At 42.8% G+C, this 16964-nt stretch overlaps 1 protein-coding gene across 1 annotated transcript in view; it reads left to right on the forward strand.

Annotated features, from left to right (window-relative positions):
* Window positions 1-16964, forward strand: part of LOC307199409 (collagen alpha-6(VI) chain-like) — an 83423-nt gene that overhangs the window by 11519 nt on the left and 54940 nt on the right. The window contains exons 4-9 of the mRNA XM_079947143.1: window positions 1121-1750; window positions 6138-6743; window positions 7796-8359; window positions 9329-9886; window positions 11204-11779; window positions 13449-14015. Coding sequence (XP_079803269.1) covers window positions 1121-1750; window positions 6138-6743; window positions 7796-8359; window positions 9329-9886; window positions 11204-11779; window positions 13449-14015 — 3501 coding nt within the window. The remainder of the gene's footprint in view (window positions 1-1120; window positions 1751-6137; window positions 6744-7795; window positions 8360-9328; window positions 9887-11203; window positions 11780-13448; window positions 14016-16964) is intronic.

Raw genomic sequence — 16964 nt, forward strand, 5'->3', positions numbered from 1 at the left:
ATGGAGTTCAGGGCCGGCTCACCCATGTGGCAAGGTGAGGTGCCTCGGGCGGCAGGATTCGCAGGGGCAGCAGCAGATCTGGCCTCCAAGGAATGCATCATCCGCTGTTGCCACCACCATTGGCAGTAAGGGCCGGATCTGTTGTCTCCTTGGCAGCCCTCCCTCGATGCCATCTCTACAATAGGAGAGAATGCTGGTCTCCTCGCACTCATAGGGAGGAAATGGTCGGGTCTGTTGTTCCCTGGGCACTGCACCCCCACAGTCTTTTTTTTACCTCAGGTGCCAAAATATATTGAGCCAGATCTGGGATAGCTACATGTGAAACTTTAGAAAACTGCATATGTATAGTTGGCATTATCATTATTATCCTTAATATTAAATTATTTTTAATGAGACAAGGATTCAGGGGCAGACAACAGCAAGCCAGTTTTGTTTGTGTGTTGTGTAAATTAGGAGGACAAAGTGTGACCGCAGGGAAATGTGAGGCATGCATTTAATTCTTCAAGATATTTTTACATTGCCCTTCATTTCTCTAGAGCAATTTACAAGAAAGACTAAAGCAATTTCAGTGTAAATACAAAGTACAATAAATTGAGGATACAAGTTCACAAGAGCAATAGAGATATTGGTATATTTCTGACACCAGAGAATATTAACAAATAAAAGAGAATTCATGATAAACTGTATAATTTTTACATATTCGGGTTCCACTTCTTTTTATTTATTTATACCCTGCAATTGTCCCAGAAAAACCAGGACAACCTATTTTTTCTCATGAGAGGAGAAAATGGTGGCCACTTTGGGCTCCGTGATCTTGCGCAATTTCATGCTGTGATTTCCCACAGGAAAAGCACTTTGAGGGCCACGATCTTGTGTGGTGCCCCAAAAGGCATGTTTTGGGGCACTATGTCCCCCCAAAACACTTTGGGGAGGGGAATCATGAGAGATCACAGCACCCTAAATGGCCGCCGTCCTCTCACAAGAAAGAAAAAATGAGAAGATGGGGTCCTGGAAGATGGTGTCCTGTTTTTTTACCTTCAATTTGTTGGAAGGTATGCTTATTGTCTGTGTAAAGCCCTGATTAGCTTATGCACTAAGTTTTTATTTTCTGCTTTCTCAGCCTCTGAATCTGCAGATATTGTCCTTTTGATCGACAGCTCTGATGCCCTTGGGAGAAGAGCTTTTCCATCTGTGAAATCCTTCGTTAACAGAATCATCAACAGTCTCCCAATTGGCCCGAACAGGTATCGAATTGCACTCGTGCAATACAGCGATGACGTGAAGGTTGAATTCCAGCTGGATGACTACAAAGCAAAGAACCTCATGCTCAACCAACTCAAAAAGGTTTCGTTCAAAGGTGGACCTTTAAGGACTGGGAATGCCATACAAAGGGTCCACGAGATGTTTTTCAGAAGCCCGAGAAAAGACAGGAGCCAGATTGTGGTGGTCACAACTTCAGCGACGTCGGATGATCCCGTGGAAGTAGCAGCAAGCCGATTGAGGCGGGATGGAATAAAAATAATCGCGTTAGGAATCCAGGAGGCGGTGCCTCAAGCGCTGCAGTCAATAGCTACTCCTCCATTCCACTATAAATTTGGTACACCAAGGGATCTCCTAGCGTTTTCTCAAAACATGTCTGAAGTTATTGGAAAGGCAGCACAAATGGAGATTTTCACAGCCACACCAACGCCTGCACCTCCAAGGGTGACAGAAAATGTCACAGGAACCGTTGGTCCTTTATCTCCAGAAGGTAAAGAAAAGAATGCAGCAGAATTTCAGAAACATGGGTCAGAAAATCCCAAACTTCCTCATAATAATTTTTATTAATTTTAACATATAAATTATAATACATACCACAAATCTTCATCATTTATACAATCTTTTTTTGGACTTCCCTCAGCACCTCTGCTGATCCACCGTTTTAACCACTTCTTATTCATTTCTTAAATTCTTATTACCTTTAATTATCATAACTAATCCTCCTCCCCTTTATCCATTTTTGCAATAATTCCAAAAATACTCGTCACAAAACTTCTTGCAAACCTACAAACGTAGTCTGGTCATCACAAATACTTTTCAAATAATCTGTAAATTTACTCCAGTCTTCTGTGAATTTCTGGTCCCGCTGATTTCGAATCCTTCCTGTTAGTTTGTCCAGTTCTGCATAGTCCATTAATTTCATCCTCCATTCTTCTTTCGTCGAGAATTCTTCTTGCTTCCATTTTTGGGCCAATAACATTCTTGCTGCTGTTGTTGCGTATAAAAACAGCTTACATTCCTTTCTATTTATATCACTTCCTACAATGCCCAATAAGAATGCTTCTGGTTTCTTTATAAATGTCTATTTCAACATTTTTTTCATCTCATTATATATCATCTCCAGAAGCTTTTCACCTTTTTACATTCCCACCACATGTGATAAAATGTTGATTCTTTTTCTTTACATTTCCAGCATTTATTACTAACTTTATACATTTTAGCTAATTTGACAGGTGTAATAGCGCCTAGGACTTGCCGATCGAAAGGTCGGCGGTTCGAATCCCTGCGGCAGGGTGCGCTCCCGCTGCTCGGTCCCAGCGCCTGCCAACCTAGCAGTTCGAAAGCACCTCCGGGTGCAAGTAGATAAATAGGGACCGCTTACCAGCGGGAAGGTAAACAGCGTTTCCGTGTGCGGCTCTGGCTCGCCAGAGCAGCGATGTCACGCTGGCCACGTGACCCGGAAGTGTCTCTGGACAGCGCTGGCCCCTGGCCTCTTAAGTGAGATGGGCGCACAACCCCAGAGTCTGTCAAGACTGGCCCGTACGGGCAGGGGTACCTTTACCTTTACCTTTAATATACCATTTATGCATCATTTCCATCACATTTTCTTTTAAGGCATTGCATGCGGTAAATTTTAAACCTTCTTTCCATAATTTTATCCAATCACTCAGCTGTATATTATACCCAAAATCTTTAGCCCAATGAATCATAACCAACTTTACCTCTTTATCCTTCAAATGCCATTCAAGCAGCAATTTGTACATTTTGGACAAAATTCAGAAAATCCCAAACTTGGACCGCATTCGCACCAAACTTTGGGAGCGCTATGATACCAATTTACATTGCCGTGGCTTCCCCCCAAAGAATTCTGGGAGTGGTAGTTTGCTAAGGGTGCTGAAAGTGGTTGGGCGACCCCTGTTCTCCTCACAAAGTTAAAAGTCCCAGCCTTTGCTGGGATGAAGGATCGGTTGTTAAATCACTGCAGGAATTGTAGCTCTGTGATGAAGAATAAGCGTCATCTAACGACGCTTTGATCCTTAACAAACCACAGTTCCCAGAATTCTTGGAGGCGGGGGAACTAGGACTGTTGAAAGTGGTGTCATAGTGCTTGCAATGTATGATGTGAATGTTTCCTAGATGATACACGTACATATCACGTACATATCTAATGTGTCATGTTTGTATTTTTAAAAATGACACTGGGGTTACAGTGTGTGGGGAGGAGGGACAGTATAGTCATTTGCCAAAGGGAAGAAGAGGCAAGCAATCTATTTCATCTCTGTGGGTCTCCAGCAAGGGCAGGATCCTGTAGCGTACTTTGGCGACAAAAAAATCAAATAGAGAAACTTAGCTACTGTCTTGGTTTGCTCCTGGTCTCTCCCCTGTAATAAGAAGCGTATAACCTCTGTCTCTGGTTTCCATGTTGGAATACATTTTGTTGTTGTTGTTGTTTAGTCGTGTCCGACTCTTCGTGACCCCATGGACCAGAGCACGCCAGGCACTCCTGTCTTCCACTGCCTCCCACAGTTTGGTCAAACTCATGCTGGTAGCTTCAAGAACACTGTCCAACCATCTCGTCCTCTGTCATCCCCTTCTCCTAGTGCCGTCCATCTTTCCCAACATCAGGGTCTTTTCCAGGAATTCTTCTCTTCTCATGAGGTTGCCAAAGTCTCAGCTTCAGGATCTGTCCTTCCAGTGAGCACTCAGGGCTGATTTCCTTAAGAATGGAGAGGTTTGATCTTCTTGCAGTCCATGGGACTCTCAAGAGTCTCCTCCAGCACCATAATTCAAAAGCATCAATTCTTCGGCGATCAGCCTTCTTTATGGAATACATAGATGGTCTAAAAATTGTTGGCGGAGATCATCATACATTTTACATTTAAGGGCCATGTGAGCTAGAGTTTCTACCAGGTGGGCATCGCATGGGCAGATCCTATCTCCTTCTGCTATACCCGCAAACCTACCCCAAAGGAGGTTAGAAGGATTAGAATTGAACCTTGCCAGCAAAAAAGCCCTTCTTTCTTGCGAGTTAAACAAAAATTGTAAATAACTGGGGTTAAATTCCTGAGTAGAAAATAAAGAGGGGAACATGTTTTTTCCACAGCTGGGATTAGTTCCTGGCTCGCTTCAGCAGCACATATACTAAAATAGGAACGATACAGAGAAGATTAGCATGGCCCCTGCATAATGCAAAAAAATTAATCCATTCCAGACTTTTAAAAACAATCCCTAAAACAGCAATTTAACATGAATTTTACTATCTAACGAGACTTTTGATCCATAAAATGAAAACTGTGTGGAACCCAGTTCAGCTACTGATTGATTGATTGATTGATTGATTGATTGATTGTGTGACTGCGAAAATGAATTAAAGCCCCCCATCCAAACAATGACTATCATCAGTGAAGATAAGATTTTTTAAAAAATAAAAGTATTATCTACAATACTGTCTTATTTATTTTATAGCACAGTCTGGGGGGCTTTAATCCATTTTTGCAGTCACACAATCAATCAATCAATTAATCAATCAGTAGCTGAACTGGGTTCCACACAGTCACAAAAACAAATGAACCAAAAAAGCGTCAAAAACAAAAAACACAAAATAAATAGAAAAAAACCAAAAGTACTAAACTTAATCCATTCCGGAAGTCCCTTAGACTTCCAAAATGTTTGAAAACCAAGGCGCAGCTTCTGATTGGTGCAGGTGCCCTGGAAACAGTAGCTGACAGCCGCATCGGATGTTCAGCTTCCAAGAAGTGTTCAAAAACCAAAACACTTATTTCTGGGTTTTCAGCGTTTGAAGAACCAAGGTACCACTGTAGTTCCATTTCAATAAATGAGCATAGCTAAGTTAGGTCCATTAATTTCGATGGGTCTGCTCTTGAAATTTAGCTGGATATCACCCCAGATGGAAATGCACCAACTATTTATTCAAAGCTGCAGGGCAGAAATCTCTGACTTATAAGAAGAGCAGGAAAATAGCTTGGCGGAATAATGTCCCGATTCCTGATTGTCTTGGCCTGAATCGGCGAGACTTTTTGCCAGCACTGCATGTCTAACCCCCTCTCTGTCCCCTCTCTCAGACTTTGCATCCAACAGTGAAAGCATTTTCCTATCGATCCTCTCACACTTCCCTTAATGTTTCTCCCTTAAAGAGACACTGCGCAACTCACCTGGCTCTTTCTTAGGAGAACGGAACTGGTCTCCCTGATAACAAATCTGAAAAGTAACTCGGGGGATTTGAACCTTTCAGACATATGGTGAAAATCAGATTCGCAGTTATCCTATTAGCTTGAAAAACAATCTGCAACTGTTGTTACCATCAGAATGCTAGCAGAGGTGGGGGGCAGCGGTGGGAGGGGGGCAGAGGCTGGGCACCCACAGCAAAAATTTTGTGGGTCCCCGGGTCCCCAGGACCCCCTGGAGATGGTACCAGTGGGGCTGGCTACCCATTTGCTGACCCCTATCCTCCCAAGACAGAGCAACTCGATTCTCTTCCTGGTGGAGGGAGGGGCGTTCAGCAAGTCTCTCCCCCCTAATGGCAGGAATGGCTTTGCTAAGCACATTCCCAAAGCAGTTCAGGAGACGGTGAATGCCTAGGACTGCAGAACATTCTTTGTGCACTTAAAAAACTTGAGCAGAAGATGATGGAGTTTATGGAGCCGGCTGATCTCACCGGGAGATACATGTTGCATGTATCTTTTTTCTTTTTTTCTCCTATTTTTTGTTTGTCTTTATTATTGTTAATCTCTTCTTTTTTATTATGTTTACCTACTGAAAATAATAAATATTATTTGAAGGGGGGAAAAACTTGAGCAAACAAATTGTGCGGTGGGGAGCTGGATTACTAACGCTGTGCTATTCCCCCCCCCCCCCAGCTCTGACGTGCCGTGAGGACTCAATTGCAGACATCGTATTTATTGTGGATGAGGCTGTTTCACAGGCGAACGCTGAACATATCAGAGAATTCTTGCAAAACACAGTAAACTCTCTCGATGTGAAGGAAGCGTGCATAAGGATGGGCATCGTGACGTACAGCACGGAGGCCAAAGTATTAACTTCTCTGGGAGACGAAACGAAGAAAACGGACATTCTTCAGAAAATTAGGAGCTTTTCCCCTAAAGAAGGGAAATCTCATTTGGGTGCTGCCATTAATATGACCACAAAACGTGTTTTTGCCGACAGTAGAAGGAGTGTAGAGAAGGTAGCCACCATTATCACCCACAGGCCCTCGGATGACGATATAAGAGGGGCAGCTTCTTTCATTAGCAGGGCTGGTGTGACTGTCTTTGCCATCGCCACTGAAAGAGCAGACACCGCTCAGTTGACTCAGATTGTGTCATATCCGTCAGAACCGAATATTATCAAACTGACAGAATTTTCCGACCTGCCCAGACAGGACAAGACATTTCATAAGAAACTCTTCAACCAAATAAAAGACAGACTCTATGTCCAACCTGAAATGACAAAACAGCTCAAATCAGGTAAAGACATAGACGCAATCTGGTCCTAGCTTCGGTCTTTCAGCTCTTTGTTTTGAGGTTTCAAATATAATATAATAATAATAATAATTTATTATTTGTACCCCGCCCATCTGGCTGGGTTTCCCCAGCCACTCTGGGCGGCTTCCACAGAGACCAAAAATACACTAACATGTCACACATTAAAAACTTCCCTGAACAGGGATGCCTTAAGATGTCTTCTGAATGTCAGGTAGTTGTTTATCTCTTTGACATCTGAAGGGAGGGTGTTCCACAGGGTGGATGCCACTACCGAGAAGGCCCTCTGTCTGGTTCCCTGTAACCTCACTTCTTGCAATGAGGGAACTGCCAGAAGGCCCTCGGTGCTGAACGATGGGGGTGGAGACACTCCTTCAGGTATACTGGACCGAGGCCGTTTAGGGCATTAAAGGTCAACACCAACACTTTGAATTGTGCTCGGAAACGTACTGGGAGCCAGTGCAGATCTCTCAGGACCGGTGTTATGTGGTCCTGGCAGCCACTCCCAGTCACCAGTCTGGCTGCCGCATTGTGGATTAATTGCAGTTTCCAGGTCACCTTCAAAGGTAGCCCCACGTAAAGCGCATTGCAGTAGTCCAAGCGGGAGATAATTAGAGCATGCACCACTCTGGCAAGACTCTGAAAAGACCACTGAACTGTGAAAAACTAACCTGTATAAATGTTTTCTCCTTTCTCCTTTTTTAAATATATATATATATATTCTGCCTTCTTTTTTTTTAACATTCTGCTACCATATTTTTGGTACCACAAACTCTGTCTGCATTTGGCCCTCTGCCTACATAGCTTTGAATACTATCATGCAAGTCCAATGCTTATCTTTCGGGTCCAACGTGAGGATGGGGAACTTGTGGCTCTTCGATTATTGCCTAACTACAACTCCCATCACCTTGTCCATTCACCATGTTGACTGAGGCTTATGGGACTTGGAGTCCAGCAACACTGGAGGGCTGCAGGTCCCCACCCAGACTGTGTTGAATTGACCTCTACTGACATAAAATCTCTCTATATTCTTGTAGGGTGTATGGAGACAGAAAGGGCTGATATTTATTTTCTCCTTGATGATTCGTCAAGCATTCGTGTCGATGAGTTCGAGGAGATGAAGAATTTTGTGAGGAATGCTACTAAGCTGTTTACTATAGGACCTGATAATGTTCGATTTGGAGTTGTTCAGTATTCAAAAAATACTATCTTACCAATTAGACTTGGTCAGCACACCACCCGCATCAGTTTAGAAAAAGAAATGAATCATATCAGACATAGAGCACTACCAGAAACAAATACAGGAGCAGCTATAAATTTCACACGGCCATTGTTTAAGGACGCAAGACAACAGTGTCGTGGCAATGTTCCCTGCTATCTCATTGTGTTGACGGATGGGGAAGCACATGATGACGTGAAGGTAGCTGCTCAGCTGCTGAGACAGGCAAATGTCAACATTTACGCCATTGGAGTGAAAGACGCCATCGAAGAAGAGTTGTTTGATATTGCGGGCTCAGCGTCAAGGGTTTACTTTGTGCAACAGTACGAAGCCTTGGAAAAAATAAAAAATGTTGTTTTTCGGGACATATGCAGTGAAAAGGGTAAAGAGAAATTCCCTTGGTAATTCTTTCCATAAACAGAATAATAATAATAATAAAATAATATTTTTTTATTTATACCCTACCCATCTGGCTGGGTTTCCTCAGCCACTCTAGGCAGCTCCCAACAGAGTGTTAAAAATACAATAAAACATCAAACATTAAAAACGTCCCTAAACAGGGCTGCTTTCAGATGTCTTTTAAAAGTCAGATAGTTGTTTATTTCCTTGACATCTGACAGGAGGGAGTTCCACAGGACGCCACCACTGAGAAGACCCTCTGCCTGGTTCCCTTTAACCTCACTTCTCGCAGTGAGGAAACCACCAGAAGGCCCTTGGAGCTGGACCTCAGTGTCCGGGATGAATGATGGGGGTGGAGATGCTCCTTCAGGTATACTGGGCCGAGGCCGTTCAGGGTTTTAAAGGTCAGCACAACACTTTGCATTGTGCTCAGAAACATACTGGGAGCCAATGTAGGTCTTTCAGGACTGGTGTTATATGGTCTCGGTGGCCACCCCCAGTCACCAGTCTAGCTGCTGCATTCTGCAAGGACAGGGAGCCACTACAGAAAAGGCCCACACCCATGTTGCCATTCTGGATTAGTTGTAGTTTTCGAGTCAATGCTGTCAAGCAAACCCAAGTCCTTGCATCAATATTTTCATGAACATTTATTGCTTCCAGAACCTATTTTCTGGTTGGAACTACTAGACACTACAGGGTATGCAACTTGTAGGCTGCTTCCGTGACTGCATGCTGTGAAGCAGTTTACTATTATTTGTAAAATAAATTTAAAAAATAAACTCAATTTGGGAAAAGGGGGTGCAATTTCCTGCTCCACCTCAAGCAACAAAATGTCCTCGATCTGCCCTGCTTTAACATGTTTCTTTTCTGCTGAAACCATATAAGCAATGAATTTGGCCTAATTCAAATGTATTTCTTTTAACCTGAACAATCCTTGCTTTTCCTTCCACAGCCTGTGAGGTGAGGAAGGTTGATGTCATGTTCCTAGTGGACAGCTCTGGTAGCATACACTCTGTGGACTTTGCAGAAATGCAGAACTTCATGGTAGAGTTTGTGAACAAATCTAACATTGGCCCAGAACAAATGTGTGTTGGTGCTGTGCAGTTCAGTGGCACAACCGAAGAAAAGTTTCCCCTCAATAGGTACTTGACAAAGAATGATATCATTGACGCTATTGGGAATATGTCTCTTATCGGAGCCAACACACTCACTGGAGAAGCACTGGGATTTATTTCCAAGTATTTTGAGGCTGCCAAAGGGGCACGACCTGGCGCCCACAAAGTTCTCATCCTGATCACTGATGGGGAAGCACAAGATGAGGTGAAAACTCCAGCCACAGCCCTGAGAGATAAAGGCATCACAATCTACTCAGTTGGCGTTTTTAATGCCAATAAAACTCAGCTCGAAGAGATCAGTGGGAAACCTGAGAGGGTGTTTTATGTGGAGAACTTTGATGTTTTGAATAAGGTACAGAATGAGCTCAGGTTTGGTGTGTGCAACCCTGAAGAGGGTAAGTACTGTTTCTATTGCTCTTGGGTACATATGCAAAGTGTGTGTGTGTGTGTGTGTGTGTGTGTGTGAGAGAGAGAGAGAGAGAGAGAGAGAGAGAGAGAGAGTGTTCTGCAGCAGCAAGATGGCAGTGCTTCAAATGCTATCTTCCAGTAGAAAGATAATCTAAAACTCAGTTTTAGGGCATATAAGTCAAATTACATTTCATTATACCCTCATCGGGGGACGTGGGTGGTGCTGTGGGTTAAACCACAGAGCCTAGGACTTGCCGATCAGCAGGTCGGTGGTTCGAATCCCTGTGATGGGGTGAGCTCCCGTTGCTCATTACCCAGAAAGCTGTCTGTGGACAAACGCCGGATCCCTCGGCCTAAAAGTGAGATGAGCACCGCAGCCCCATAGTTGCTTTTGACTGGACTTAACCGTCCAGGGGTCCTTTACCTTTCTTTTCTTTTCTTTATTGCTAGAGAGGTGTGCCTCTTTCAGTATTTACCCACCTTCAGTGCTGCTTCTGGCGAACCAGAGCAGCACACGGAAAGCCTTATGCTGTCTTTATTAATGTCCTGGATGAAACGCAACATCAATTTACCCTTTTCATCCAGACCATAACTTTGTAAAGTAGATCGCTTGTATTTCACTTTTACTGCTGTTTGATACAGGAAAGTGGCCCAAATCCCGCAAAATGTCTGTGTTGAGCTTTCACCGATTCAGCTACAATACATTTCTAACTGCATTGTGTTTATTCACCTGTCATACTAGGATCTTCCATGCATCATTTACTGCACTGAAATGATAGTTTACAAATAGACTTAATGCGGACACATGTACCATTGTGGACACATGTACCACTTCAATGGTTCTTAAATAGGGGTCTTGAATCTTCTCTATAATGGGTCTGTAAAGAAATACAGGTATTTTATGGCTAAAGATAGAATTATTATGTACACAGCAATTTTCTAAAGTTGCAGATATTGGAGTGCAATGTTGCTAACTGTGCTACAAATTGGGAAGCTCCTATTGTGACTTTTTGTTGCCACAAATTCGCTGGGTGGATTTGGCAAGCGCATCTTTCCATCTCAGGCGACCCACCTGCTTGCACACACATCCAACTTACCTCACAATGTTGCATACTTCATGCACTCTGGGTAAATATAGAATATAACATTGGCACCATCGCAATGAACGCATTCATAATTGCAGTAATGAGAAATATTGCATTCTTTACTTTGCCATGTGCAATCAACTTGCATTTCTAAGAATAACAAGGTGTTTGAATATGACTAATGAATATTGATGGTATCTTTTCTCATTTGCTTTCCAGAGTGCAAAAGGCTAGAGCATTTGGATATAGTATTTGTAATTGATAGTTCTGGCAGCATTGGTCCTTACAACTATGATCTCATGAAGAACTTCATGATTGGCATTGTAAATAAATCTAATGTTGGCAAGGAGCTTGTTCAGTTCGGAGCTCTCAAATATTCAGATGATCCACACATTCTGTTTGATCTCGATGACCACAATACACAATCAGCAGTCATTGATGCTATCAGGAGTGACACACATTTAGGGGGCAATACATACACAGCTGAGGCTCTTGAACATTCAAAAGCTCTTTTCACTGAGGCAAGGGGCAGCCGCAAACACAGGGGCGTTTCCCAAATTCTTATGGTCATAACCGATGGTGAATCCCACGATAGAGAAAGACTTGATGAAGTGTCTAAAAAACTCCGGGATGATAAAATTACTATCTTGGCCATTGGGATAAAAGAAGCCAAACTTGATGAACTTTTGACTATGGCTGGATCAGAAGAAAACCAGTATTTTGTGGACACATTCGAAGGACTGCAAAACATATCCAAGAAATTATCAGATAACCTATGCAACAATTCAAGGCCAGGTAAAGTGCAGACTTACTCTTTTGTTGTGTTTACGTGTTTTTGCTTTTCAGTAGTAGGTGTGAAACAGCCTATCCTCATATATGCAGCGTGGTTAAAGTTGGTGTTTCCAGAGACATTTGGGAAATGCAAAAGTTTTCCATGGCAATTCCCCAGTTGCCCATTTTCTTTCAAAAGGTTGTTGTGTCAGTTATAAGATAATGGACTTGTGATAATTTCACTTCACCCATTTGTAATTACATTATTTTTTAGTCCTTCCTTTAGCCATTATTATTATTGTTGTTGTTATTATTATTTTAAATATTATTTTAAATATTATTTTAAATGTACACACTGACCATGATCTGTAGATTTCAGGGCAGCTCATGAGCCTTGAGCTTTTGTCATCAGGACCTCAACTGTTTAGTCATGCCCTGTTCTACTCTGTTAAAATAACTTTTAGGAAACATGACTTTCCTACATTAGATTTCATGCTGAATATTCTTTTTCTCACCTTTTACTCCCAGTCAACTTTGATAGAAGGACTGTACATGATGTGTGTGTGTGCGCGTGCGCAAAGTCTAAATCTGTGGATTCCTTTGAAGACCAGGTGTAATGGATGTATGGGGGTTGCTCGTGCGTAAGTTTGCCACCACTCCTGGCTAGGTAGCCTGGTTAAACCTTTCCTGACTGGACAGCCCTTCACTTCGTGGCTGTTCAGTCGCTAGCAGAATCCGTCAGTGGGCGTTTCTTAAACTTCTTCCAGCACAGAAGCTCTTTGATGCAAAGTCTACGCCTACTTTCCCTGCGCGGAAGCCTTCTGTGCAGGGTGGGTGTGGGCAGAGGAGGACCTGTGCTCTCCCCGCTGGTTTCCAGCGAAGAGTCCTGGAGACATCTCTCCGATTCCCCCAACCGCCCCACTTTATCCCTGGTGTTATGCTGATTTCCTTCCCCAGCCGATGAGTTCCCTCTCTCCCTGCTTGGCCCTTCTCCGGCATCGCTTGGGAGCCCTGCCTCCACTTCTGGCTCCGATGTCAGTTCCTTGACACCAGGAAATGCAACCCCATCACAGAATAATGAAAACACGTGTGAGCACAGCACTCATCTGAACGCATGCAAAGTAAAACCATAGAACACCTCTTTTACCAAACTAGGAAAAAAATCCCCACTAGCCTTCCTGTGCCATCTTCATCAAGACCCATTGAAATGCACTAGAGATCTATTTTTGTCTGCCGGTTTGCCTCAGAAAGCTCACAGAAGACCATCAAATGAGATATTGTATGGAGGTTACCTGCATCTTCTTGATGCAGGTTGAAAGAGCAGCTCAGAGATGTGTCAAGTTTTCAGCTGGAAAACACCAGAGGTTTCAAAGCTTAAGGGTCCCCCCCCCCTTACCTTCACTTTTTCTATTTGGGCTAGAAACTTGTCGTGGTTGGTTCTGTTGTTGTTCCTTAAATGAGGGAGGGAGGAAGGAAAATAATATTCAGTTTGGTTTTCAGTATACAGCAGAAGGTGGTACCGTATGGTTTTAAAGTCTTACTGCAGCTATTGACATCTCTTTTTAATAGACAGCTTTTGGTGGACTGGAGTTGATAACCTTCATGGAATAAGTTATTCCATGTGACTGTTATTTTCACCTTTTTTGCAGTACTAATACAAAAATCTTGGTTTACATTGTTTCCCCCCTTGCAGAATGTGAGATCCAAGCTGATCTTGTTTTCCTGATTGATGGTTCCAGAAGTATACCCCCAAAAGACTTCGAGAGGATGAAGGTCTTCCTGAAAAACCTGCTTGATTTAATTGGTTATAATGACAATGTGCGAGTTGGTATGGCCCAATTTGCTGACCGATATGAAGAAGAATTTGGTCTGGGCGCTTATCAGAACAAACCAGAACTTCAAGAAAAAATTATTAGCGTTACAATGATGAAAGGTGGTAATACATTCATTGGAGAGGCTCTCAAAGGAGTGAAGGCCTTCTTCAACTCCACAAGACGCAGAATACCTAGACACGTCGTCGTGCCCAAATTGCTGCTAATCACAGATGGAGTCTCCGATGACCCTGTTGCTGACAGTGCAAGAGCTCTGGCTGCCGATGGTGTCGAGATTCACGCTATTGGAGTGGGAAAGGTTGACCGGGCAAAACTCATGGAGATAACTGACGACTCTGACAGGATATACTCTGTGGCGAATTTCACAGATCTGCCAAGTATTCTAACTCGCGTAACTAAAGAAGTGTGTCAAGATAAAAGAGAAGCAAGTAAGCTCCGTTCAAAAACAACATTTTAGATCTCCTTTCATTATTTATGTAAAAATAGATTTATATTTTCATAAAGGGCAAGGACTTTTTTTCAGCCGGAACTCACCGGAACTCAGTTCTGGTCCCTCTTAGGTGGGCGCCATTGCTGTTACAGTGGTACCTCAGGTTACATACGCTTCAGGTTACATACGCTTCAGGTTACATACGCTTCAGGTTACAGACGCCGCTAACCCAGAAATAGTACCTCAGATTAAGAACTTTGCTTCAGGTTGAGAACAGAAATCAAGCTCCGCCGGTGGCGCGGCGGCAGCAGGAGGCCCCATTAGCTAAAGTGGTGCTTCAGGTTAAGAACAGTTTCAGGTTAAGTACAGACCTCCGGAACGAATTAAGTACTCAACATGAGGTACCACTGTATAAGAGAGCAAGAGAAGTGTTCGTAGTGAGTTCCGGCACCTCTTTTTCTAGAAAAATATCATTGCATATGGCTAATGCAATATAAAAAGGAATTGTGCATGTGTAAATTCATTCCCCCAAGAGTTTGTTCCCTTCTCCTTAGAAAACTACTTTTTGTTTTTATTTTGTCCTTATTTACTGTCACACTTGAGGGCCCTTCATTACTTCATTCTTGGCACTTGAAGGTCACTGGTGATAATCCACAAAATAATGGGACCAGCTTTGCCTGCTAAGAAGGACCTTGATCCACTTCTCTCCCCCCTCTATAATGTTCTTCTGCTAATTAAGAACACTTATGTGAAAATTAATTGACATTCTAAAAATATTTGATATTAGAGGTGGAACTTTACGTCAGATATGTGTTGAATTTTATTATTCAAATAATAATTTTATATAAGGAATATTCAAAATATTGGAAGTGTGAGCTTTTGAGTCCCTTCCACTTCTAGCATTTTGAATATTCTAAGAGGACATCTACTATACATGCACCAGAGTGAGATATCAGGCACCTTTCCTTGAATGTACTGCTCCAAAATGCTGGTGTGGTTTAGTGGTTAAGAGCTGTAGACTCGTAATCTGGTGAACTGGGTTCACATCTCTGCTCCTCCACATGCAGCTGCTGGGTGACCTTGGGCCAGTCACACTTCTCTGAAGTCTCTCAGCTCCACTCACCTCACAGAGTGCTTGTTGTGGGGGAGGAAGGGAAAGGAGAATGTTAGCCGCTTTGTGACTCCTTCAGGTAGTGATAAAGCGGGATATCAAATCCAAACTCTTCTTGATATGTGAATGTTCCATTTAAAAACAAGCAACCCAACACCTTCCCTGTGTTGGCTTTGGTAAGAGAAAAGATATAGGCTGTTAGACCTTTAAAATATGTCTGCCCTCTAAAGTGAGTTGCAGAATGTCCCTTTAAAAAGTTTCTTTCCAAGGTTTCCCTCTTCTCCCAAAATAATAATAATAATAATAATAATAATAATAATAATAATTTATTTGTACTCCGCCCATCTGGTTGGGCTTCCCCAGCCACTCTGGGCAGCTTCCAAAAAATATATTAAAATACTGTAATACATCAAACATTAAAAGCTTCCCTAAACAGGGCTGCCTTCAGATGTCTTCTAAAAGTCTGGTAGTTGTTTATCTCTTTGACATCTGATGGGAGGGCGTTCCACATGGAGGGCGCCACTGCCGAGAAGACCCTCTGCTTCTCGCAGTGAGGGAACCGCCAGAAGGCCCTCGGTGCTGGACCTCAGTGTCGGGTTGAACGATTGGGGGTGGAGACGCTCCTTCAGATATACTGGACCGAGGCCGTTTAGGGCTTTAAAGGTCAGCACCAACACTTGGAATTGTGCTCGGAAACGTACTGGGAGCCAATGTAGGTCTTTCAAGACTGGTGTTATGTGGTCTCGGCGGCCGCTCCCAGCCACCAGTCTAGCTGCCGCGTTCTGGAAAAGTAAGTTTTAAGAAATAGTTCACTTACAAACTCTCCAAAGCCAAATTCATGTGTTTCAGAAACTTGCACAGGCAGTAAAACTTGGCTTAGTTACAAAGTGGCTAAATTATTGGTATAGGAACTCAAGTGGCTTGTGAGCGCCATGCAGAGCAACCAGCTCAAACCTCTTCATATATTGTGCTTCTCAGGTAGACTAGGGAAGAACAAAGGCTTGATTACCTAGTTTCTCCCAAAGTGACAGGAAGTGGGTATAGCTAAGTCAAGGAGGACAGTTTAATTTATGGTATTAACCCCTTCATACATTAACTAGACTTGAGCATGTTGATTATATGAGGCTGGTTATCCCACACCCTGCATATTGAAGATTAACACATAAACTAGAAGGGTTCTAACATACCTTTCTCCATTAATCATTTTTATGTGAGGGTGATTACCTGCAGGTATAGTCCAGGAAGCGTACCTCCCCTTGCACTGTGCAGTGTTATGGTCCAGGGGGAAAAAGCTGCACCAGATGATTCTGCTGCATATGCACATCAGCTCAAAGTATCACTTTTTTCTGTTGCTGAAATTAGCTAAGCATCATTTTATAAAGTCCATTTCAATGCATGTATGGTTGGCCAGTGGAATTTTATTTTTATTTATTTTTTGAGGCTAAACCGCTTTTATTGATTTTCCATTTTTTCCCCCAAATCAACCACAAATTAAAGCACATTTAATACAATTTTTCCAAAAAATGGTTTCCCACACTTCATTGTTGATGTGTTCCTCCTGTTGCTCCATTAGTTTCCTAGTTATTTCTAATTCACATCCCATTCCTTGCTATTAACCTTATATTACTTTTTTTTTGTTTTTAACTCATTATCCTCAGCCATCAGCTATCCACTTGCCAATTCCTGCACGTACAATATATTAACATTTACAGTGGTACCTCGGGTTACATATGCTTCAGGTTACATACGCTTCAGGTTACACACTCCGCTAACCCAGAAATAGTGCTTCAGGTTAAGAACTTTGCTTCAGGATGAGAACAGAAATCGTGCTCTGGT

This window comes from Podarcis cretensis (assembly GCF_951804945.1).
Source record: "Podarcis cretensis genome assembly, chromosome: 12".
NCBI lineage: Eukaryota > Metazoa > Chordata > Lepidosauria > Squamata > Lacertidae > Podarcis > Podarcis cretensis.